Source organism: Aulostomus chinensis, chromosome 18, assembly GCF_037954235.1.
Source record: "Aulostomus chinensis isolate RoL2024-O1b breed Wild chromosome 18, RoL_Achi_v1.0, whole genome shotgun sequence".
Taxonomy (NCBI): domain Eukaryota; kingdom Metazoa; phylum Chordata; class Actinopteri; order Syngnathiformes; family Aulostomidae; genus Aulostomus; species Aulostomus chinensis.
In genome coordinates, this window is record NC_141337.1 from 23,468,351 (window position 1) to 23,492,180 (window position 23,830).

Below are 23,830 nucleotides of genomic sequence, written 5' to 3' on the forward strand. Positions count from 1 at the left end.
AACCGTGCAGACCAATTCCAGCTCTTGAGATCTCATCAAGCTTTGATACGGTGAGGCAAAAGCCAAGAAGGACTTTGAGATCAACTGACTGTTTCTCAGCTGCATGTGAGATCCTGTTTGTGACGCCAGTTTGGAGAGGAAGTTTCCTGGGTGTGAGCTTGTGAAAGGAGAGCTAAAGAGACAGCAGGTGTGTGATGCAGAAGAGTTTATTTCATATTCAATCTACATACAAGCGTCTGAACCAGCTGATAAAACCTGAAGCTTGGAGCTGCCTGGGGAACTGAGCCTCGGTGAATCAACCTCCACCTGAACAGGCTCTGAAGCTTCCCGGTGCACCTCAACACTCCTTTTCTGGGTTAGAGTCCAGCAAGGACCCACTCCAGTATGTCGTCTTTCAACTGATGACCTCGACCCCCTAAGCCACGTTCCAGCATCTCCTGGTGACGGCTGAACTCTGGAGGGAAGAATTCACAAAGATGTCACTGACATTCATGCTGGCCTGTTGAATTTATATGTTCTTGAAATTAAACTTAAAAAAAGAAGAAAAATAATCAGTATTTGGTGATGTCATCAATATGGCTGTTATTGCTTTTGGGCCATATCACCCCGTGAAGTGTGATCAACTTTGAGAGAGAGAAGGAAATATGACTGAAACAGTTCTGAGCACGTTCTCTCATAACCTGCAGTGCTGTGCTGAAGCTCAGGTTCTATGTTCCTACCTGAGAGTCTTCAGTCTCCAGCCAGGATCCTTCAGTCCAGCAGACAGCAGCTTCACTCCTGGGCCTCCTGGATGATTGAAGCTCAGCTCCAGCTCTCTCAGGGGGGAGGGGCTGAACCTCAGAGCTGAGGCCAAAGAAGTAAAGCCTTCCTCTCTGACCTGAGATCCTTCCAGACTGCAGTTAAGAAAACATAGTTCCCTTTACAAAATCATATCAAAAGAATCACACAGACACCGACAGTCTTCACTAAGATGAAGTGGGATGTTCATTGTTGATGTAAGAGTCTGAAGCTAAAGGGGTGTCGTACAGCTGGGCTGTCCTACTGGCAGTTTCCTCAGTCACAAAGCTGACAGGCCAGAGTAATCGATCACAAGCAGGTATGCTAGGTTGATTACTCCTGTCTGTGCTGCTGACCAAGGTTCTGGCAGGAGGTCTGGGGTTGGTCCCTGAGCACTTCATGCTGCCCCTCACTGCTCCACAGAGGACGGTTTAAATTCAGAGGCAACATTTCACCGTCCAATGTCCATGGAACAATGAAGGACTTCTTCTTCTTCTCCTTCTTCTGATGTTCAAGATGAACTGTTGGACAAACAACTGTATTCTGTCCATCTGGTCTCACTCCCTCAGACACACCAGCAGCTGATTTGTCAAGTTCATACTGTCGAACAGCAACAATGGAGCCTCCCACCCGGCCTCTGTTTAGACTTTCCTCTTGTAAACTGATTTGCTCAGTCAGATTCCTGTCATTTCATTGTCACGTCCGTGTGCAGGCTGGTCTTGCTGAGTCATGCCAGACACAACAGGAGAGCAACTTCTCACGTGCCTCTGATCAAACGCTTCCATCCATCCGTCCATTTTCTACACCGCTTATAAGGGCTGTTCCTTAAGGGTCGGGGGGGGGGGGGGCTGAAGCCTGGATCAAACACTTCTTATTCTCTGTTATTCTTGAATCTGCCAGACATTCATACTTGAGGATGAACCAATACAACAGGAAAAAGCCTCTCCTCCACTGCGTGGGTTACCAAGGTGACAGGTCCCCACCCACATCAGAGAGAGGCGGTGATGACACCAGCACCAGAGATATTCAAGTAGAAGTGCTTAGAGCCGCTGCACTAAACAGGAGGACAACTCTGAAGAAGAGGATGGCTACACTGCAGCATTTTTAATGGAGGCGGCAGCAAACGCCTGCTCCTCACTGGAAAAAGAAGCTCGCTCAGAAAAAACCAACTCAGTGGACTCAGGCACTCCTGGAAAAGTTGTCTGTCACTCCTGGCGTTAAACTCATGCTGGTACGTGGTGACCACTGAGGGAGATCTGGTCATCAAGTCCACTTTACTGATGAAGCACACAATCACAACAACAGTTCTCTCATGAGCCTTTGCAAACTTAGCAGGTCCAGAACTTCTCTTCCAATTCATTGTGTTTCAAGAGACCCACAATTCCCCATGAGAGTAGAAAGGTGATTTTGCATGACTTTATGTCACATTGAAGTTGACCTTTGACCTGTCAGAAACAAAATGTCATCTCTTCATGCTATTAGACATTTATGTGAAAAAGACTTTGCCAGAGGAGTATAAATGTTTGAGTTGTGGGAAAAACCTCCCAAACAGATCTGTGCTGCCTCCTGGTGGACATTTCTGATAACTGCTAGTGCACGTGATTAACTTGAGGTTTCTGAATCCTTCTTCATTGATCACACCACATGAAGCTGAGCACACGTTGTCTAAAATCACGTTCTTTTATACGTGCTGGGAAAGTTGTAGGTGATACCTCATTTGCACATTCAAACATATTTGAGAACATTTTCAAGAACTTCAGTGAAACATTTCAACATTCATTTTGGTGAAGTGGAAGTCACCGTTGATCCCTCAAAGCCTTCCAGAGATACGATGTTGAGGAGAATGGGACGGACGGACGGGTGGAAGGAAGGCCTGAAAACACATAACAACCATGACTGTCATCGGCGTGGGGGCGTGGTCAGATAAGAGCTGTATTCTGACCTGAGAGCTTCCAGGCGACAGTGTGGATCCTGCAGTCCAGCAGACAGCAGCTTCACCCCTGAATCCTGCATCTGGTTGTTACTGAGGTTCAGTTCTCCCAGACGAGAGGACTGAGAGCTGAAAACTGAAGACAGAACTGAACAGCTTCTCTCTGAGAGGTTGCACTTCACCAGCCTGAAGAAGAAATGGAAACATTTGAAAACACATCTGTCAGCGATGAAAAATGTTCTAATTTTAAGGTCAAGAATCACGGAGACATTATTTATATATGCCTCATTTTCTTAGTGCAGATCATTTAAGACTTTGACAGAACACTTCAATTGTCATTTTGATGAAATGGAAATCACCGTTGATCCCTCAAGGTGGTACTGAGATGGACTTGATGAATGGATAATGATGTCACATGGAAGTTGACCTTTGACCCTGGGATATAAAATGTGATCATTTCATGCTATGAGACATTTGAGTGAATATTTGCCACCAGTGTGAATCATTGAGTCACACCAAAAACTGTGCTCTCACAGTGACCTTTGACCTCCACACACACACACACACACACACACACACACACACTGTATCCTGAGATCTGAGCACTGAAACCGTACTCAGAGCTGGTCTGTCCACAAATGTGGGGAGAAAAAGGTGTCCTGGGTCACACTGAAGCCTCATCAGCTGATACTCTTTGTTTAAGTGGAAATACCCCCTGCTGAGAGAGAGAGAGGGGCAGCGTCTGATCAAAACATTCTCATGTGGAAGCTCATTGAGAGAGATTATTGTTACTGCAGCTGCAATCAACATCTTGGGGAATTTGATGAGTTAGGAGCATGCTGAGAAACACAACTGGTCTGGATCATGATCATTTCTCCCTCTTCTGCTTTTCAATTTCTGAATGACAAACATGATAAAAGTCCACCAACGGCACCGCTGCCTCAGCACAGCCAGCCACTTGTGATGGAACACATCAGGGTGGATGATCAAACCAGGTGCACACAGGGCCTGAGATATGATGTTGAGGAGAACGGGACAGATGGACGAGAGGAAGGCTGCTTTGGAAACATTACACCTCCAACGACGACTGTCACCGGCGTGAAGGTGTGACAAAGTGAGAGGTGTTGTCTGACCTGAGAGTTTCCAGGTGACAGTGTGGATCCTCCAGTCCAACAGACAGCAGCTTCACTCATGAATCCTGCAGCTGGTTGTTCCTCAGGTTCAGTTCTCCCAGACTAGAGGACAGACTACAACTCAGCTGGTTGTTCCTCAGGTTCAGTTCTCCCAGACTAGAGGACAGACTACAACTCAGCTGGTTGTTCCTCAGGTTCAGTTCTCCCAGACTAGAGGACAGACTACAACTCAGCTGGTGTTCCTCAGGTTCAGTTCTCCCAGACTAGAGGACAGACTACAACTCAGCTGGTTGTTCCTCAGGTTCAGTTCTCCCAGACTAGAGGACAGACTACAACTCAGCTGGTTGTTCCTCAGGTTCAGTTCTCCCAAACTAGAGGACAGACTACAACTCAGCTGGTGTTCCTCAGGTTCAGTTCTCCCAGACTAGAGGACAGACTACAACTCAGCTGGTTGTTCCTCAGGTTCAGTTCTCCCAGACTAGAGGACAGACTACAACTCAGCTGGTTGTTCCTCAGGTTCAGTTCTCCCAGACTAGAGGACAGACTACAACTCAGCTGGTTGTTCCTCAGGTTCAGTTCTCCCAGACTAGAGGACAGACTACAACTCAGCTGGTTGTTCCTCAGGTTCAGTTCTCCCAGACTAGAGGACAGACTACAACTCAGCTGGTGTTCCTCGGCGGGTGATGAAGAGGTGTGGCCAGGATCCAACACCATAGGATGCACTGTCTGTTCCAGGTCTTCAGCATGACGGAGTCTGCCGCCAACACGAATGAGCTCCTCCTCCTTATCCACCTCAGGTGACAAGGTGAGCAATCTGCTGCTGGATGAGACAGGTTTGCCTGCTTTCAGGAGCCACAGTTCTTCTGGGAAGCTCTCGCTGGGATCACTTGAGGATGAGGGTCTCTGCATTGCGGTGACCTTCAGCAGTGCAGTCCCTGTTCTGATCTGCCCCCCCATGCAGCTCCTGTGCTGTAGCTTCTAGCAGCTCCCTCCAGGTGTCACACTGCTTCGTGTTCACATCTGACGCACTGACTGTGGTTGCAGTGACACCACAGGAGATAGACTTCTGTAGCTCAGAGGCGTCGCCCACATCTTCAACACCAGGTTTGACAGGCCACTCTTGGAGGCTGGAGGAGGAACGGAGGCCCTTGGCAGGGGGGCTGGAGCCTATCCCAGCTGCCTTTGGGCGAGTCGCCAGTCCATCGCAGGGCCGACACATACAGATGGACAACCATTCCCTTCCACAGCCACACCTACGGTCAATTTCAACGTTTTTGGATGTGGGAGGAGGCCAGAGTGCCTGGAGAAACCCACCCAAGCACAGGAGGAACATGCCAACTCCACACAGAGAGATCCCACGCTCAGCTCGAACCTGGAACCTTCTTGCTGTGAGGCCCACTGTGCTGCCCATCCCTCTCCCACTCTCAGCCAATCTTCACCCCAATCAGCCTCTACCACTCACACCTGTTCACCCCACAGGTTATGAAGCTTCCCCTGCCCTCCTCATTGTCAGATTGTTTCTCTGCTTTGTGAGAGTCTCCAGCACTTTTCTCCTGCTTGCTTTGCCTGTTGCCGACCCTGCCTGCTCCTGTTTCTGCCTCCTGTCTGCCCCTTTGGTAACATCCATGCTGACTTTTCCTTTGTTGTGTTTTGTAGAAGACCTTTTTTTTTTGGACCTTTTTCCTTTCTTGCTCTGATTTTTGTTTGCTGCCCCTTCCCCTCTCACCCGCTCCCGTTCCCTGGTGGACGTGCTTCTGCATCAGCCAAGCTTTCCCAAGTTGCTCAGAAAGTTCTTTTGCATTTTCCTTCACCAATGTCTCGTGTGTTGCATTTGGGTCCATTTTAGTCCTCGTTTCACATTAAGTGTCAATCAAAGGGGATTAGTGTCAGATTCACTCGTGCCTCAATGATGCAACAATGAGATTAATATCCACAATCAATCATCTGTTCATTAAAACCTGATTTTTCTTGTGTCAACACATTTCTTTTAAAATCAACAGGAGTTGTCATGGAATCTGGTTCTGTCTTTCAATGGTATGATAGCAGTTGACAGCGTAGGAGCTCGTAGCTTTGAGTTTGGTGCTCACATAACACAGCAGCTTCAAACAGAAGCTTTTCTTGTTTTGGTCAAGTGAAGGGTTTGTTGTCCCAGAAAAACATTCACTGTAGTTGGTGAAACTCAAACGTTTACCATTTGAGTAAAACTCTGTAATTGTACTGATCAGTACAAGGAGCAACCCAGTCTTTGTAGGGATTAGGGTTGGGATTCATTAGGATTTGAATGATTCCGAATCCTTACCGAATCCTTCAAAATGGTCCGAATCCTTACCGAATCCTTCAAAATGGTCCGACTCCTTACCGAATCCTTCAAAATGGTCCGAGTCCTTACCGAATCCTTCAAAATGGTCCGAGTCCTTACCGAGTCCTTCAAAATGGTCCGAGTCCTTACCGAATCCTCTGACTGAATCCTACATTGTATCCATGATACCTGCTACCAGACTATTAAATATCAGATCTCTGATGCTGAAAACTGAAATGGTTAATGAACTGATATCTGACAATTGTACTGACCTGCTCTGTCTCACTGAAACCTGGCTGCTTGTTGATGAGTATGTTAGTCTAAAAGAATCCACTCCTCCCAGTCACATTAATACTCATATTCCTCCAGGCTCTGGCCCAGGAGGTGGAGTTGCTGCCATTTTTGACAAAAGTTTAGTTATAAATCCCAAACCCAAAATAAGTTTCAATTCATTTGAAAGCCTGATTCTCAGTTTGTCTCATCCAGCCTGGAAAACTCTACAGCCACTCTTATCTACTATTGTGTACCGCCCTCCTGGTCCTGACTCTGAATTCTGATCTGAATTCTCAGAGTTTCTATCAGTTTAGTTCTCAAATCAGATCAAGTCATGATTGTAGGTGACTTCAATGTTCATGTGGATGTTGATAACCACAGTCTGGTGCTGCATTTCTCTCTCTTCTTGACTCACTTGGTTTCCATCAGTCTGTTCATGAACCGACTCACCATCACAACAACACCCTCGACCTCGTCCTAACATGTGGAATTGAAGCTGAACATCCAGTTGTATTTCCACAGAACGCTTTTATCAGACCATCAATTAATCGCTTTTGAATTTGCACTCATCAACGACACTCCACTCAGGAAAACGGTGTTTCCAGATGTTTGTCTGATCAGGCCACAGCTGGATTTAAGGAAGGGATTCCATTGGCGCTAAATTCAGTGTCTTGTCCCACTGTTACAGAGGACACTGTTGTCAACCTTAGTCCCTCCCAAACTGATCATTTTATCAAGAGTGCAACAGGCACCTTAAGAACAACTTTGGACTCAATTGCCCCATTAAAAAGAAATCTATAAATCCAAGGAAACAAGCACCTTGGTACAATTCAGAAACCAGACAGCTTAAACAAAAAACCCAGAAGTTAGAGAGAATATGGCGCTCCTCCAAACTGGGGGAGTCTCATACAATCCGGCAAGACAGCCTTAAAAGTTACAAGAAAGCCCTTCGTATAGCGAGAGCAGCCTACCACTCGGCACTCATCGAGGAGCAGAAGAACAACCCCAGGTTCCTCTTCAGTCCTGTAGCCAGACTGACAGAGAGCCACAGCTCTACTGAACCAAGCATTCCTGTTTCCCTGGGCAGAAAAGATTCTACGGACTTCTTTAATGACAAAATTGTCCTTAATAGAGAGAAAATTCACCTCCTCCTGCCATCAGCTGACAACATGGCACCTATAGCCTCAGAAGCCTTCGAGGCTGCTGGAGGACCAGACATGCACTTGACAGTTTTTCTACCGTTAGCCTTGATGAGCTCAGTTCAATCATTTCCTCCTCTAAACCATCCACCTGTCTTCTCGACCCCATCCCAACCAAGCTACTTAAGGACTCTCTACCCCTCGTTAGCACCTCTCTCTTGGACATGATCAATGTGTTGCTGGTATCTGGTTACGTCCCACAGTCCTTTAAAGTAGCAGTAATTACACCCCTTCTCAAAAAAGCAACCCTGGATCCAGGAGTTTTGGCCAACTACAGACCAATATCAAGTCTTCCATTTCTCTCCAAACTTCTGGAGAAAGCAGTTGCTCAACAACTCTGTGACTTTCTCCATAGCAACAGCTCATGAGAGGATTTCCAGTCAGGGTTCAGGATTCATCCTAGCACAGAAACAGCACTTGTCAAAGTTACCAATGACCTCCTACTAGCATCAGATGAGGGACTGGTCTCTGTGCTGGTCTTATTAGATCTTAGTGGACCAATCCTCGTCACCCTTTATCTGCTTCCTCTCGGTCACATTATTAGGAAACACTCCATTAGTTTTCACTGCTAAGCAGACGACACACAGCTGTACGTATCAGTGCATCCTCATGAAATAAATCAGCTGACTAAACTGGAGGCCGTCTAAAGGAGATAAAAACTTGGTTGACCCATAATTTCCCTCTATTAAACTCAGATAAAACTGAAGTCATTGTCCTGGGCCCAAAACACCTTAGAGACACCCTATCTCATGAGACAGGTACCCTGGAAGGCATTACCTTGGCCCCCAGCACGACCGTAAGGAACCTAGGAGTTCTCTTTGATCAGGATCTGTCCTTTAATGCCCACATGAAGCAAATTTCTAAGACTGCTTTCTTTCATTGACAAAACATCGCTAAGATCAGACACATCCTGTCTCAAAAGGATGCAGAAACACTAGTCCATGCCTTTGTCACTTCCAGGCTGGATTACTGCAATTCCCTCCTATCAGGCTGGACTAATAAGTCCCTAAAGACTCTCCAGCTGGTCCAGAATGCTGCTGCCGCGTGCTGACAAGAACTAGTAGAAGAGACCATGTCTCTCCTGGACTGGCTTCTCTGCATGGCTCCCTGTCAAATTTAGAATAGAATTCAAAATTCTCCTTCTAACATACAAAGTCCTCAACAGTCAGGCTCCTTCATCCCTGACAGAGCTCCTAGTCCCCTATTATCCAGCCAGAACCCTCCACTCCCAGGATGCAGGGTTACTTATGGTTCCGAGAGTTTCTAAAAGTAGAACGGGAGCCAGAGCCTTCAGCTATCAGGCTCCCCTCCTGTGGAACTGTCTCCCAGTTTCGGTCCGGGATGCAGACACCCTCTTGACCTTTAAGAGCAGACTTAAGACCTTCCTTTTTGATCAGGCTTATAGTTGGACTACTTAGGCTGGCCCTTAGATCTGCTGCTATAGGCTCAGACTGCCGGGGATCTCCCATGGAGCACTGGGCTTCTCTCTACTCATCTCTGTCCTCCTATATGTGTCATGCATAAATCATACTCATACATATCACTAACTCGTCTTCTTCTCCGAAGCCTTCGGGCTCCCCTCATCCCAGATCCCAGGTGCTGCTGGAGGAGGCTGCAGACCTGAAGAGGCTCAAGCTGCCACCCGTAGCTCCACCTGCTCACGTCCCCGTCTGTCCATCAGTCTCTTCCCTTTATCACTCTCTTTATCTCTGTCCCACTCTTTCCTTCTGCATATCTGTCTTCCTCCATTCTCTGTCTTTGTCTCTGCCCCGCTCTCCTGCTCTCTTTCCCCCCAACCGGTCAAAGCAGAAGGCTGTCCCCACTGATCCTGGGTCTGCTCGACGTTCCTGCCTGTTAAAAGGAAGGTTTTCGTCGCCGCTGTTCCAGGATGTGCTTGCTGATGGAGAACTGTTGGGTGGAGGTTCATTGAAGGAGTGAGGTGCTGGACCTGCTCTACTTGGAAAGAGTCAGGAGAGAACTTTTGTTGTGATTTGGTGCTAAATAAATACAATTGACTTGACTTGACTTGACATACTTAAAAAAGTACATAATTAACACAAATGCAATCATACCAATACAAAAACTTGATTCTAACTTGCACAGTACAATTAGAAGATTTGTGTAAAGAAATGGATCAGACATTTAGGTTGTTGGGAGCATGAATAAACTTAACAGTTCTTTTGCAACTTTACTTACCATATCTGCTTTTTCTGGACGAATCCTAGACTGTTCTTGGCTACTGAGAGCACTCTGATGGTGTTGATGAAAGAGGTAGGACATTCGGTTCCTTTAATGGATTCGAGTCCTTCTGGGTCACTCGCTTAACAGATCCGGGTTAACGGGTCTTTTGAGTCACTTGAGTCAGTATCACCAAGACCACAATCCTAGATGACACACAGCCCAAATGCCCGCTGACGTCATCTGCCCCGAGGAGCAAGGGGACTGGTTGACGAGAGCGCTGCAGGACAGAGACAAAAATTTAGGCAGAACCAAAAGGATTTACTTTGATGTTTTCTTTTTGCACTGAACCAAAGAAGAAGTCGGTCATGTTGAGAAACACGCTCACACATCCGTTTTACAGGCGTGATCATTTCATTTCATGACATTGCAAACTAACATGAACACACAGTTTTCTTGTGTTAATTTGGAGGTGAAAAAGCTGCTTAATTTGTAGCGATAGTCGGAATTCTAGAATGTCACACCAGGTCTTACCCACTCTCCCATTACCAACGAAACTGAGCGATGTTTTGTGCTACTGAAAGTTCCGGAGCTCAGTTGAATCTGCTGTTTCTTACAATTGAGGAAATTCCACTGATCCATTCAGGTTTGGGTATCTGAGTCTGCTATTTAGGAAGTTCCTCTAACACATTTGGGTTAGTGAGTCAGAGTCTGCCACCGCAGAAGTGCAACGGATCCACTCGGATCAGTGGGTCTGGGTCTATAGAGGAAGAAGCACTGACCCACTTGGGGTTGTTGGTCCAAGTCTGCTATTATGGAACTGCTACAGGCAGGATGAGTCTGGATCTGTGAGTGGACCCCACTGACCTTGGCAACTATCGACCAATCTCCAACCTCCCTTCCATCAGGAAGACACTCGAGAGAGCAGTTGCCACCAAGCTCCACCATCCATCCTCAACCATCCACTCCTGGATGACCACCAACCTGCTCCAACTCAACAGCCAGAAAACGGAAGTCATTGCCATCGCTCCTAACGCTCTGCTTAAAAACGTTTTGGATCTTGTCCTCTCAGTGGATGGTGTCTCCACCTCTCTGTCCACGTAGGTCTGCAACCTTGGTGTCATCCAGGATTCAACCCTTTCATTTGACTCACACATTAAATCTGTCACCAAATCTGCCTTCTTCCACCTCAGAAACATCTCCAGACTCCGGCCATCACTCTGACTCTGTTGCTGAAACCCTCATACACGCCTTCATCACCTCACGTCTGGACGATTGGAATGCCATCCTCCATGGGATCACCAATAAAACTATGGACAGGCTTCAACATGTGCAAAACTTGGCTGCCAGGGTTCTCACCCACAACAAACCCTGGCAGCACATCCCCCACCCCCACTGGCTCCCCACCAAATACCGGATGACCCTCAAACTCCTCATCCTCACCTACAAATCTCTGCATGCACTGGCCCCTCAGTCTCTATCCCACCTCCTTCACGTTCACCATCCCTCATGGAACCTGCAGTCTGCCAACCTGGGTCTCCTGACCGTCCCCTGCACAAGCAGACGCACCTTTGGGAGCAGGGCCTTCAGTGTGGATGCTCCCACTCTGTGGAATTTGCTCCCAATACATCTGGGCGAGGCCCAAACCCTGGAATCCTTTAAATCTTTGTTGAAGAGGCACTTGTTCTCCCAGGCCTTCACCTGTTAAATTTGTCGTCTTGTTGTTTTCGGTGTTATTGTTAAGCGTCCTTGGGTGTCGTGAAAGGCGCTATATAAATCATAATTATTATTATTATTATCATGATTATTATTTCCCCTGGAGAGGAGCACCGGGCCCAGGTGCTCCCAGTCAGCGGTCATGCCAATAATAACGTGGGAGGAGAGGAAGACAGAGAGGCTTACCACACCAGACAATATGCCTCACATTGGCCGGGCTGTCACACAGCTGTGTTTCTGAACTTGCCAATACTGGCAGCTAGGCTACTTGCTAAAAGCTAGATAGATGGTAGATCTACTACACGAGAATATACAGGTTAAGAGGAAAGTTACTGACACAGTTTGTTCACGTAGCCTCGTGGCAGCAGGAAGTGCAGGACCAAAGGGTGAACAGAGACAACAGACTCACCAATCCTGGGTTACTTAAAGGATCTGAGTGAAAGATCTGAGTTGGTCTGAGTTAACCCAATTCTAGTTGACGATGCTTGCCCTGGCTGCGGGCCTTCCTGGAGCAGCTTCATCCTGCACAGCCTGCGGGTGGGACAGTGAGGACAGTGGCGCTGGTTACGAAGGTTTTCTCAGGTAAAATTAGCTCCAAACTAAATCTGACATATTTTGATGACATCATGATGTCAATTGTTCATAAATATGCACTGACCTTGTCAAATAAAGATACAAACCAATGTTACATTCCTGAAGGGGTTTACTCAAAACTAAGTCAGACAATAAGACGGTAGATACATTATAAAAGTCCAAGTACTTTTATTGACATTACACTGCCAAAAGCAGTACAACTAAATTAAAAGTGCTGCTCTTTGTCCAGGTGCCACAGAAAACCCAGCCACACAGCACTACAGTCCCCATACCCATTCAATAATAAATAGCTAAACTCAATCGGAAATAGAAAAAAATCAATAAATGTAGTTCGAGGAAAAAAAACAAAAAAGAAAACGGACTCAATCAATGAATGTGTGTGTGTGTGTGTGTGTGTGTGTGTGTGTGTGTGTGTGTGTGTGTGTGTGATTTGAGCCCATTCAGTGTGTGTATGGTTGTCAGGAAAAGCTGAGACTGATTCTGGAAATCGGGGGTTTAATGGATGGTTATCGCCTCCCAGAGGCAGGAGGTGGAACAGATGGTGACCAGGATGAGCTTCGTCCTTGATGATGGCTGAGGCTCTGCTTAAGTAGCGAGTGTTGGCCATCTATTCCAGGAAGGAAGAGAAGAGCCCATGATTTTGCGGGCTGTTGTTTTTACCGTCTGCAGACGGTTGTTATTCCTCTTCAGCAGCCAAAGAAAGCATCTCTGAACCTTTTTCGCAGCATCCTTTGTGTTGGCAGACCAGGTGAGGTTGTCAGGGATACGAGTCCCTATAAATCTAAAGTTTTGGACTCTTCCCACACACTCACCCTCGATGAAAAGTGGTGGAGGATCAGTGCCTCCTTTTCTGAGGTGATGTGATATTCTTTCATGCTTTTTTTCTATTTTGTGTTCATCCTTGTATGCCACCTCATCCTCTCCAAATATGAACCCCACTACTTTTGTGTCATCTGCAGATTTTATGATGGACTTTTTTGGAAGGAGCTGCTATGCAGTCATAGATGTCTAATGAATGTAGGTTGGACCTCCACATCATCCAGCCTTGGGGTGTTGATTCTAATGGTGGAGGAGAGACGGGGTAGCTTTACAGTCTGCGTGTGGTTTGTTCAGAAGTCTTTCGTCTAGTTGCAGGTGTGGCAGACCGAGGTCAGACAGTTTGCTGATCCATATGTTGGGGTGATTTTATTGAATGCTCAGCTGTTATCAACAAATGGCCCTGATAGCCTGTGCTAATGAACATTGTGGGCACTTGTTTGGTAAAGGCTTGAATCTATGGAACGTTCATTCACATAAAACAATACAATGCACGAGAACTTGAACGCTGTTAAAATCATCTTACTGCTCTGCAGACAGTCAGCCAGCTTCTCCTGATTCATCCTCTTGAGGAAGCACAGTGTGATCTTCAGAAACGCCTCTCTGCTGCTCCTCTGCTCGTCCTCCTCACCAAACACCTCTTCTGGGTCATCAGGACTCAGAACCCTCCGAACCCTCTTCAGCTCTTTCTTCACAAAATGGACAATGTTCTCCTCAAGCAGCTGGAACAGGGTAAAATGTCAGTGCAGAGTGATCGAAAGCGACAACAGAACACGTGTGACTGAAAACCTGCTGGCCTACAGCGTGTGAAGGTACACTTGGATACCATCAATATGGAGTCCAGGTGTGCTGGATGTTGCTGGTTGGACTCGCTACTGATATCACCAGAGTTCTGCTGATCAACTCTGTCAAAATGAATTCAAAGAATTCATGGTAAAGTAACGCAGAAGTTATTCATGATCCCGGAAACCTGGACCCAGGACATCTTGAGATGAGATGTCCGTTCATTTCACTCTCTCAACAGAGAAGAAGGTGCAGCAATGTTACGATGTTAGTTTTCAAAATAAAACCTTGTTTACTTATGACTCAATGAGTTAGAAGTTAACAAGGTTTTGATTTTGAAAACTAACATCGTAACATTGCTGTACCACGTTGGCGTCACCACCATTATGAGTAGGTGGGTCCAGACCCACCCACTTTGAGGGTCCGATGACATTGGACCCACCCACTTTTAGGGTCCGATGACATTGGACCCACCCACTTTTAGGGTCCAATGTCATTGGACCCACCCACTTTTACCATAATTTGGGTACATTTTCTGGTCAGAATTCAAAACATCCATGTATGGACTAGATTGTTGAGATGCTTGATCTTTGAGAACCGATTATCGGCCTGTACCATTTATTCTGTAATATAATTTCATCTGGACAATCCCCCTCTCTCTCCTGAGAGAGACTGAGCAAGGTTTCGTTGCTGAAGGGCAGCAACAGTGTATCGCTGCAGTGGACCAGAGCAGAGACAGTCAGTGGACAGGTGTGCGAGCGCTGGAAAGCCAAAATATTTTCTATGCGCTCACCCCCCCCCCCCACCCCACCCATAAAGGTGATGTTAAGGACTGTCCATACGCATCTTTTGAGCCCGAGTGACCCCAACCAGGGGGACAGAGTGAGGTGCTGCACTCCAGACGATCTTTGAACACGCTAGTAGGCTCCAATCCTGACATGTAGCATACCAACATGATGGAGAGAAACTCAGCTAAAAGCACATCCTAAGAACTGCCAACCAAAGGAAACACAGCTCACAACCCAAGCAAGTATGTGGGCATGGAACAAAAACACCAAAACGGCGTTTCTGCTTCTGCACATTTCACCACCTCATGCTACCAGATGCTAACCAAACACATGACATCATATGAAAGCATGATCCAACTACAGGGGGAGAATCAGGTGGAGACCAGAGAGATAGGAGAGAGAATGGGAAAGAGAAATGGAGAGAGGGAACGAGAGGGAGAGAGAAGGAGTTTGTCACCCAGCCTGGAGATACATTGATTTCTGAGAAATGTCAGTATTATGAGCAGTGAAGTCATTTTATATTTGTTCTAGTTTGATCCTCATCTATATTTGTAAATGTTGATTGAATATGTTTATTAAATTCATTTAAGGACCGTAAGCAATTGAGTTGTCATGCCTTGTGTCCCATTCCCATTCGGAGGGGAAAATATCCGGAAAATACCTCAAGACTGACTAAGTTTAAAGTCCAAAGTCTGAGGTTTTTTTCTTTGTTCCATTTTGATTTGTGGGTGCCAAACGCAGGAAAAATATTGCCTTAGTGAAAGACAGCCATTGAAGGGGAAGAGAATCATGTCTGGGACATGTAGTAGTTTACCAAACCCACCATTTAACTTGATATTTGCTCTCTTGTCACAGCGATATTAAACCAGCTTTAAAATGCACTAGAATGCAGGAGGTTGCATCGTGGTCGTAGCAACTCTATACAGAAGAGTACAAGGACCTCCAACCCACTCAAAGACACACAACCACTTCTTTAAAGAAAATGTAGAGCAAAGTTATTCAGACGTCCTATTCTTTTTTAATTACCTGTCCTGTTCAGCAGCTGGGGCGAGCAGCATCAATGTTCCTGGTGCCTTGTTGGACTGAAGCAGTTTTACTCTGCATACACAAAAACAACAACAATAGCAGAAAGAAAAACAAACTAACAAACAAAAACAGTAACAACAATAACAACAGAAGAAAAACAAGAAAAACATTGGTTGCAGAATTTCCAGTGCAAATTTACCATTTGGTTTAATATAATTTTAAAATAAATGTCTGAGTGTGTGATTATGGATCAGTGTGCTCCGCATGTGTGTATGTGTGTGTGTGTGTGTGTGTGTGTGTGTGTGTGTGTGTGTGTGTGTGTGTATGCTACGGTTTGTCTTGGCTGATGCAGGGAGCTGATTGTAGCTGATGTGGGGGACCAGAACAACACGCCCCCAGTCCAGGATAGCAGGCAGGTCAAGACCAGGCCACCAGGGCACCCAGAAACCCCTCGAACACAGGGAGCCACAAGGAGCCACAGGGAGCCAAAGGGAGACACAAGGAGCCAAAGGGAAACACAGGGAGCCACAGGGAGCCAAAGGGAGACACAAGGAGCCACAAGGAGCCACAGGGAGACACAGGGAGCAAAAGGGAGACACAAGGAGCCACAAGGAGCCACAGGGAGACACAGGGAGCAAAAGGGAAACACAGGGAGCCAAAGGGAGCCACAGGGAGCAAAAGGGAAACACAAGGAGCCAAAGGGAGCCACAGGGAGCAAAAGGGAAACACAAGGAGCCAAAGGGAGCCACAGGGAGAAAAAGGGAAACACAAGGAGCAAAAGGGAAACACAAGGAGCCACAGGGAGCCAAAGGGAGTCAAAGGGAGCCAAAGGCCACAGCAGTGTTGTTTTTGGCAGGCATTTTAGATTTAGTTTTAGTCTTTTGGACCAAATGCTTCTTAGTTTTAGTCACATTTTAGTCATTTCTATCCTTGATAGTTTTAGTCGACGAAAACTCAAAGGTTTTAGTCAAATATCAAAGATACCTATAAAGATATATGTGTATGTACTTCATAGGCCAATACAGGTGTTAGAATGAAGCACTGGAACTGATCCAACTTTCAAAGGTCAGTTTTTCCCCTCTTTTTCTTTCTCTACCTTTTACTTTTAGTGTTTTGTTGCAGAAGCAGACAACACACAGGCACACAATATGAGTATTGTATCACAATAAAACAGGATGAAACAAAAATAAAGGAACACTTGACTTCCGTTCGTCTTAGTCTCATTTTCCTCATGGAAAAAAGGGTCTGACGTCGTCGTTTTCATCCAGCGTGAAGAAAACAACACTGCAGAGGAAAAGGAGAAGAGGGAAAAAACAAACAAAAACCTAATAGGGCCTGAGCCTGAAGGTACTTAAAAAAACAGATTAACATGGATTATGAGTTCACAACAAAAGACTCTTCTAATCAGTTGTTGTAGAAACACCCTGGACAGGTCACCAGTCCATGGCAGGACAACACATAGAGACAGACAACCATTGGCTCTCCCAGCCACGCCTACGGTCAATTTAGAGTCTGGATTAACACACACACACACACACACACACACACACAAACACACACACACACAGAGCGCTGCCCTTGGGAGCGAGCCTTCGTGCAGCAGCCCTTCACCTCCTGCCTCGCTCACACAAACACCGCTGGCTGTATTTTTTTGTCGTGTCGTCGTTCTACGTGTGGAAGCTGCCGTGAGATGGCGTCTGCAGGACCTTCACAACCAGTTTTAAGAAATAAACAAATCAGTAGAAGTGCTGTTCGGAGGTTCTTTGGATTTGAGTCGGATGAACACGGAAAGGACAGCAGCAAACCGACATGCAAGAGATGCAACAGAACTGAGTCGACAAAAGGAGGGAACACGACGAAGGTAGCAAAGCTCCTCCATGACAGACACCGGACCTGAGTAGATTTAGAGGTCCAGAGGCTGCTAACAGCAGAACTTGAAGTACGTGTTGCCTGGAGTTACCACATCTATCGGGCTTGACTTTGACGTGTTGTCTTGTTAGCGAGCGGTAGCTCAAGCTAATGCTCAGTAGGCTACATATATTAAAACTTGTTTGCGTACTGTTAATGTGTACAGAAAAACTTGCAAAACTTCTCGACCTCAAGAATAAAGTTCTTTATTTTTCTTTCAATAAGAAACATTTTTGCACTCAATTCTGAGTGGCTGCTTGGCATCAAAAATCAAATCGAATGTCAACATTTTTCAAAATATCGAATCAAAGTCTGAAATCCAGTGTGGTGACAACACTTCTTCTTGCTGGGGTCCACAGTGATGACCACTGCTCCACGGCGCCACCCATTAATGATATTTACATCAATCAAAGTTTTTATTGTACACAAACTTCTAATGACATTATTCTTCAAAATTGTAATCACAAGATACTTGAGAGCAAAACTGTCCCTTTTGGAATATTTTCCTTTAACTGCAAGTAAATCTATTTTTAGGATTTAAGTGGGTTTATTAATGCATTTAGTTTTGCAAATGAAAAGTTTTGTTTACAAAATAAAAACCTTTGCTTGCAGCTGAAGATTTTGTTTGAGAGTCAAAAAGATTTGCTGCCACATAAATCAGGGTTTTTGTGTGACTTTATGCTATAAAACAAAACAGGTTTGGGAGCAAATCTTTCCACATTTAATTTTTTTTTAAATGCAATTTGAGATCATCTCACAATTTTGTTTGCAGATCAAACAGCTTGGTTTCGGGGTCAAAAACCTTTCTTTGTTCAGGCCAAATTGAAGGGCGACCTGGATGCATCCTGAAGGAAAGGGACTCCCACCTTCCCACTTCCAGGCCGCTCTCTCCATGACTGCACTGGAGGATTGATTCCAGCTTTTTGACGCAGGAAACACAAAACAATAATTTAAGCCCATCGAAGTCTCAATATGAAATAAAATACAATATAATAAGATAAGGGAGGGGGACACAGACGTTCAACTAGAGAACACCAAGCAAACCCACACCGAAAAAGGAGAGAATTTCCTTGTTGCTCTAAATTATATTTCTTAACTAAATGACATCTACGCACACACACACAACTACATGAACCTTTTGTGTCTTTTGGCTTTGATACAGAACAAATATTAACACCTCAGAGCATTTCCGTGTTCCGGTGTTACCTAGCAACAGGTCTGCTAGCTTAGCATGTAGCAAACTTCTCTATTTAAAAGATTACGACAAAGTCTTCAACTTCAAACATTAAAGATAGTCACAACTTATTCGCAATACTATCATCCCTTAATCGGGAACACGTATTTATGTATTTCATAGGAATTGTAGCCCACCTGGGTTGACAAATCAAGAGGGGCAGCGTTTAGCGTCGGCGTAGCTCGGCTGGAGGATTTCTTCTCCACTTCACCTCAATTTGGCATGAAGCTCCTCCGAGCTCTGCGCGCCCTCTGCTGGCCGACTTTAGTACTGCTCCAAAGCGGGAACAAAGTACCCCGACATCTGAATTTCAATCACTTGTTAAAACGCAGCGAGCAAAAAGCCTGATTCTCATAAAAGACGCAGTTCAACATGAAACACCTCAATAACAAGGATGTGCAGCCACAAATCAAAGTCACATCCAAGGTGACTGAACTCGGACCACCGGACGGGTGGAGGCCCCACCAGCCGCAGCACGCAAGAACTTAGAAAACGAGGACTCTCCACGATACCAAATCACTAGAGGCTAAATAATGAAAAGTAGAATAAACAAGTCTCACTGATGCTAAAACAAAAAGAGTCAAATAAATGACAATCGGTGCAAAGAATTGTTCATGAATGACAGAAGGTTCCATTTTTCCTTTAAATTCTTGCTTCATGTCCTCTTCCACCAGGAGGACACTAGGAAGCACTCGGGGACATGTGGCGAGGGGAGCGTGTGGTCCGAAGAGCCGCGGCGGTCAAGAAGGGCCGGGTCTTCAGGGGCGACGAGCTGCTGCTGGACACCGGAGACCAGGTCGAGGACAGGGACCCTGAGGCTGGATTGAGCCAGCTCAGTTCTCCTGGTTGGGGGAGCTCCATGAGAGAATCTGCTTCATCTTCTCAGACATCAGCTGTTGCTCCTCACTTCCTTCGGTCACGCGCACCTTCACCTCTCCAGCACCACCACCATGCTTTTAGAGCTTCCCTCAGACTCAGGGACCAGCGGGGGTTGGTTGGGGGCAGGAGGGTCTGGACCCATTCTGATAGTCACAGAGAATCAGCACCTGGATGGAAGTCTTTTTAATGGGTGAACTCACACTTGTGACTGTGAAACTGAGCCAAAAGAACGACGAGGTTGATAATAAATGGTTCCTTTGTCTTTGTCAATTTGACGCCGAACCCGTAAACGCCGTTGCGCTGCGCTTCCTTTCCCGTAAACAGCACCACTACCTCCCTCTGCTGGAAAACAATGGTAACTGCACACGCAAAAGACTGCAAATAAGTTTACCCTTCACTCAAGTCATTTTTTTGTGGGGTACAAAATACAAAACATAAAATTCAATATTTTTGATGTATCTTTGTATGAAATGCTTCTTTTATGTGGGTTCCAAACAAATCCTGAGCTGTTTGAATACGTGGGGTTCTAGAATTCCATGTTTTTATTAAGAGTTAAGACAGTAAAGCTAAAAGCAAAAGAAACCAGAGTTCCAGGTTTCAGTTCAGCTGTCAGGGACAGAGTAGCAGCGTTCACATGGAGCCACGACCAAGAGGGGCAACTGAGGCTGGACCAGCAGACGCTGGAATCTCTGTTCCTGAAGGAAACTGAGGAGAAAATCAGGAGGAAGCCCCCTCGGTTTGCTGGGCGCCACCTCGACGGCCTGCGCTTGAACGATGACGTCCGGCTAAACATGTCGTCGCTGGTCGGAGTGGGCAGGGGTCCAGAGACACCACAGAGTCCAACATGGTCTTGACAAATGTACTCACCAACTCAGTGTTTATTTAGTGAACTCAACTTGTGTGTCAGAACAACTTTGAGCAAAAGAACATTTAATGAATCAAGCATGAAAACAACATGAAATGATGAGTCAGCTGTGAGTCCTCTGAAGGTCTGCCAGGAGAGGAGGATCTGGATCCAGGTAGTAGACCCGCCCTGCCAGGCCCCAGCAGCATCAGCCCCTGACCAGCTTGTTCCACACGTCTGCTGAATTTCATGTTCATAAACAAGCAGCTAGTGGGAACAATTTGAAAGTATCTAGGGGGCGCAGTCGAGCTTCTTTTACACACCCCTGAATTCCTTACATTTCAAGATCAGCCGGTGATTGAGCCCTCATCATTTATGCCATCCTTGCTGGGGAGCCTCCTCAGACCCTGGACCCTCAGAACCACTGCTTTATAATACAGGACTCATCAGAGAACCAGAACTCTTGATCCACCAGTACAGCCCCCACCCCGGCTGGGTCATCAGCGCCTGACAATCAGGGCCGCTACGGCCACAGGGATCAGGGTCAGACCCAGACAGATCCCAGCTGTTTTCCAGAAGGACCTTTTCTTCACTTCTGGCACAGCAGCGTCCTCCAGAGGTTCAGGGGCTGTTGGAACCGGTTCTGCCCCCTCTCTGGAGGTCCTCCCGTGGTTCAGGGGCTGTTGCATTCTCTCAAGGTCCAGGTTTTCCTCCCTGACTTCATCTTGCTGAAGCCCCACCTCTGTGTGACGCTCCACCTGGTGGGTCTCTGCCACCTCAAGAGCAGTCTCTCCTCTCTTCCTGACCTCCTCACGGAGGCGGACCTCTTGCAGCTCCTTTTCCAGGAGAGCGTTTTTCCGCCTCTCCGCCTGGAGGTCAGCGGCCAGTTTCCCCACACAGGCCTCGAGTGTCACCTTCAGGTTCTCCCTCTCCCTCCGAAGAGAACGCTCTCTCTGAGCTGCGTCTTCTCGCATTGCCTCGATCTCTTTATTCATCTTGAGATGGAGGATTTGCATGTCTGTCTTCAAGGAGAGGGCCTGGAGCCTGTACTCCCTGGTTCTGTCCGTGGTGGACCTCAGACCCAGCTTTTTACGGATCCATCGGAGGTTCTTAAGCTTCATCCTCCTGTCTCCGTTTCCCTCATCGTGCTCTCCAACCAGGTTCTCTAGCTGTAGATGCTCAGAGTCTTCATCACTCTCCTCATCGCTGGTGTCCTCGCTGTCTTCATCGCTGGTGTCCCCGCTGTCCTCATCCTCGGTGTCCTCACTGTCCTCATCCTCGTCTTCTTCACTGTCCTCATCCTCGTCTTCTTCACTGTCCTCATCCTCGTCTTCTTCACTGTCCTCATCCTCGTCTTCTTCACTGATCTCATCATCATCTTCATCACTTTCTTCGTCACTGGTCTCATCACTGTCACTCGTCTCATTGCTGTCCTCTGACTCAGGTCTCTCCTCATCTTCATCCTCGTCACCGTCCTCATCCAAGTGATGAACACCGCCAGCAACAAAAGGATGAGTCAGGATCAGAGGCCATGACAGCCTCTCCTCAGGGTCTCTGGTCAACAGACCTCTCAGGAAACTCTGTAAAGGAGACGTCACATGGTCACGGTGAGCAGGACGCTACACTTTTCTTTGTCTTAATAAGCAGCAGTAAGCATCTTTTGGCTGTTAACGTTAGCTTGTGTTTGAGCATGCTAACACAGTGGCTAGCTAGCTAGTTAGCAGCTGAGGACGCAGTATAAGGATGGAGCTGTTGTACCTTGCAGCTGGGGCTCATGTTGTTGGGCCACTCAACCGAGCTTTCCAGGATGAGCTGCATCATTTGGCGTCTGGACTTTGAGTAGAAGGGAAGCTCCCCAGTGTGGAGCTCAAACAGGGTGCAGCCCAGAGCCCAGAGATCAGCAGTGTGGTTGTAGGGCTCCCCCCTTATCCGCTCAGGGGACATGAAGGCTACGGTTCCCATCTGGTACGTCAGCTTGGACGTGGGCTTCCTCAAGGCCCTGGCAAACCTGAGACAGAACGGCATCAAATATAAACACACCTGTAGATGATGACGCTCACAGCCACCTTTTCCTTCAATGTCTAAATCTTCTTACCCAAAGTCGCACAGTTTGACCACGCCGTCGTCCCCCAGCACAGTGTTGGCCGTCTTCACGTCCCGATGAATAATGTGACGTGAGTGCAAGTAGTGGAATGCTGAGAGCAGCTGGCAGGCAAAATTCTGGACCTTGGAAGAGGGAGAGAAGTGCAAATGTTGATGGGGTGAAGTCTCAGTGAGTGTCATGTCCGGCGTGACTGTGTGTAATGAAGGAGTACCTGGTGCTCTGGGAAGGTCCCACCATTGTGAAGGGCCTGGAGCAGGTTGGAGCCTCCAGCGTACTCCATCACAAAAACAAGCTGTTGACACAGTGGAGAGATTTGGTCACACAATGAGACGATGGTGCAGCGGATCAAGGATCCACCTGAGAGCAGGAGGCATTCAGAGGGAAGATTCATCGCTGTCTTACATATTTTTCCATTTGGAAGCTGCTCAGCAGCGCTACAATGTTGGGATGGCGGATTTTGCTCATAACGGCCATTTCCCTCTTGAGGAGTCGGATCTCCTGATATGAGCGACCATCTTTTTCGATGAACTTCAGAGCCACGATCTGAGGGACACATGAGAGCAGATGCTGACACATGGAAACTAAGTCAATGACAACAGTCCGTCTAATCCCGTCCCAGCTCAAGCTACTCACTCTGCCAGTTTCCGTTTCCTTGGCCCTGAAAACTTGGCCGAATGCGCCCTGTCCCAACTTCACCAGTTCCTGATAGGGAACCATTCTGAGTTGTTGGTCGACTGGTAGACTGGTTTGTGTTTGCAGAGAGTAGGAAACGTGTTCCTTTACACTCCGGTGTCCTTGAATCTGTCATCCTAGGATCACTGGCTGCTGTCAGCGATGGTGTCTCTGATGTTGTCATCTTGACTGGACGCTGTGATCTGCGTCTGTCATCTCCACTGACATCAGAACTCTGGCCCTACGCCAGCGTGCGCCCTCCCTCCACGTTCTCCTTCACGTGGATCGAGAAGGGAGTGAGTGTGAGAACATGTAGTCCTCCGTGTTCAGGCCCTCAGAAACATTTCCTCCAGAAACTGCAAGGTGACAGTGAAGCTGCAAAGAGCTGAAAAAAGTGAAAGGTGGAGGAAAAAAGAATGAATCCTTGAACGGGTAGAACAGACAGGAGAGGGCGGAGTGGAACCTGACAGCCAATGAGGCTCTGAGATCAGATCTGAGAACTCCCCTGATTCTGATTTCATGAGTCAATAACAGCAGGACACAAGCGACCTATAAGGCTCATGGAGTTCCTGCAGCTGAGGGGGTTCGACCTGATGATGGTGGTGATGGTGATGATGGTGATGACAATGGTGATGATGGTGATGATGGTGATGACAATGGTGATGATGACGATGCAC

General features: G+C 46.8%; 2 protein-coding genes across 2 annotated transcripts in view; both read right to left on the reverse strand.

Annotated features, from left to right (window-relative positions):
• Window positions 1–222: 222 nt before the first annotated feature.
• Window positions 223–3,800, reverse strand: LOC147245818 (uncharacterized). The gene is made up of 5 exons (XM_086185297.1): window positions 3,325–3,800; window positions 3,067–3,142; window positions 2,720–2,893; window positions 720–893; window positions 223–454 (listed from the first exon to the last, which is right to left on the reverse strand). The coding sequence occupies exons 1-5, from the start codon at window positions 3,515–3,517 to the stop codon at window positions 223–225; spliced, it is 849 nt and encodes a 282-aa protein (XP_086041423.1). The 5' UTR covers window positions 3,518–3,800.
• A 5,118-nt stretch (window positions 3,801–8,918) lies between these two features.
• The window catches only part of LOC147245819 (uncharacterized), a 48,629-nt gene continuing 33,717 nt past the window's right edge, over window positions 8,919–23,830 (reverse strand). The window contains exons 3-7 of the transcript XR_015110224.1: window positions 15,513–15,584; window positions 13,442–13,637; window positions 11,915–12,036; window positions 9,808–10,069; window positions 8,919–9,564 (exon numbers count right to left, since the gene is read on the reverse strand). The gene's annotated coding sequence lies outside the window, so the exon portion shown is untranslated. The remainder of the gene's footprint in view (window positions 9,565–9,807; window positions 10,070–11,914; window positions 12,037–13,441; window positions 13,638–15,512; window positions 15,585–23,830) is intronic.

Excerpts from the sequence above, each read along its gene's own strand:
- LOC147245818 (XM_086185297.1), bottom strand. The coding sequence starts at position 3,517 with ATGTTGATTGCAGCTGCAGTAACAATAATCTCTCTCAATGAGCTTCCA. Across the intron at positions 2,894-3,066 it reads ACCACCTTGAGGGATCAACG|GCTGGTGAAGTGCAACCTCT; the intron begins GTGATTTCCATT and ends TTTCTTCTTCAG. Across the intron at positions 894-2,719 it reads TGTCGCCTGGAAGCTCTCAG|TCTGGAAGGATCTCAGGTCA; the intron begins GTCAGAATACAG and ends TCTTAACTGCAG.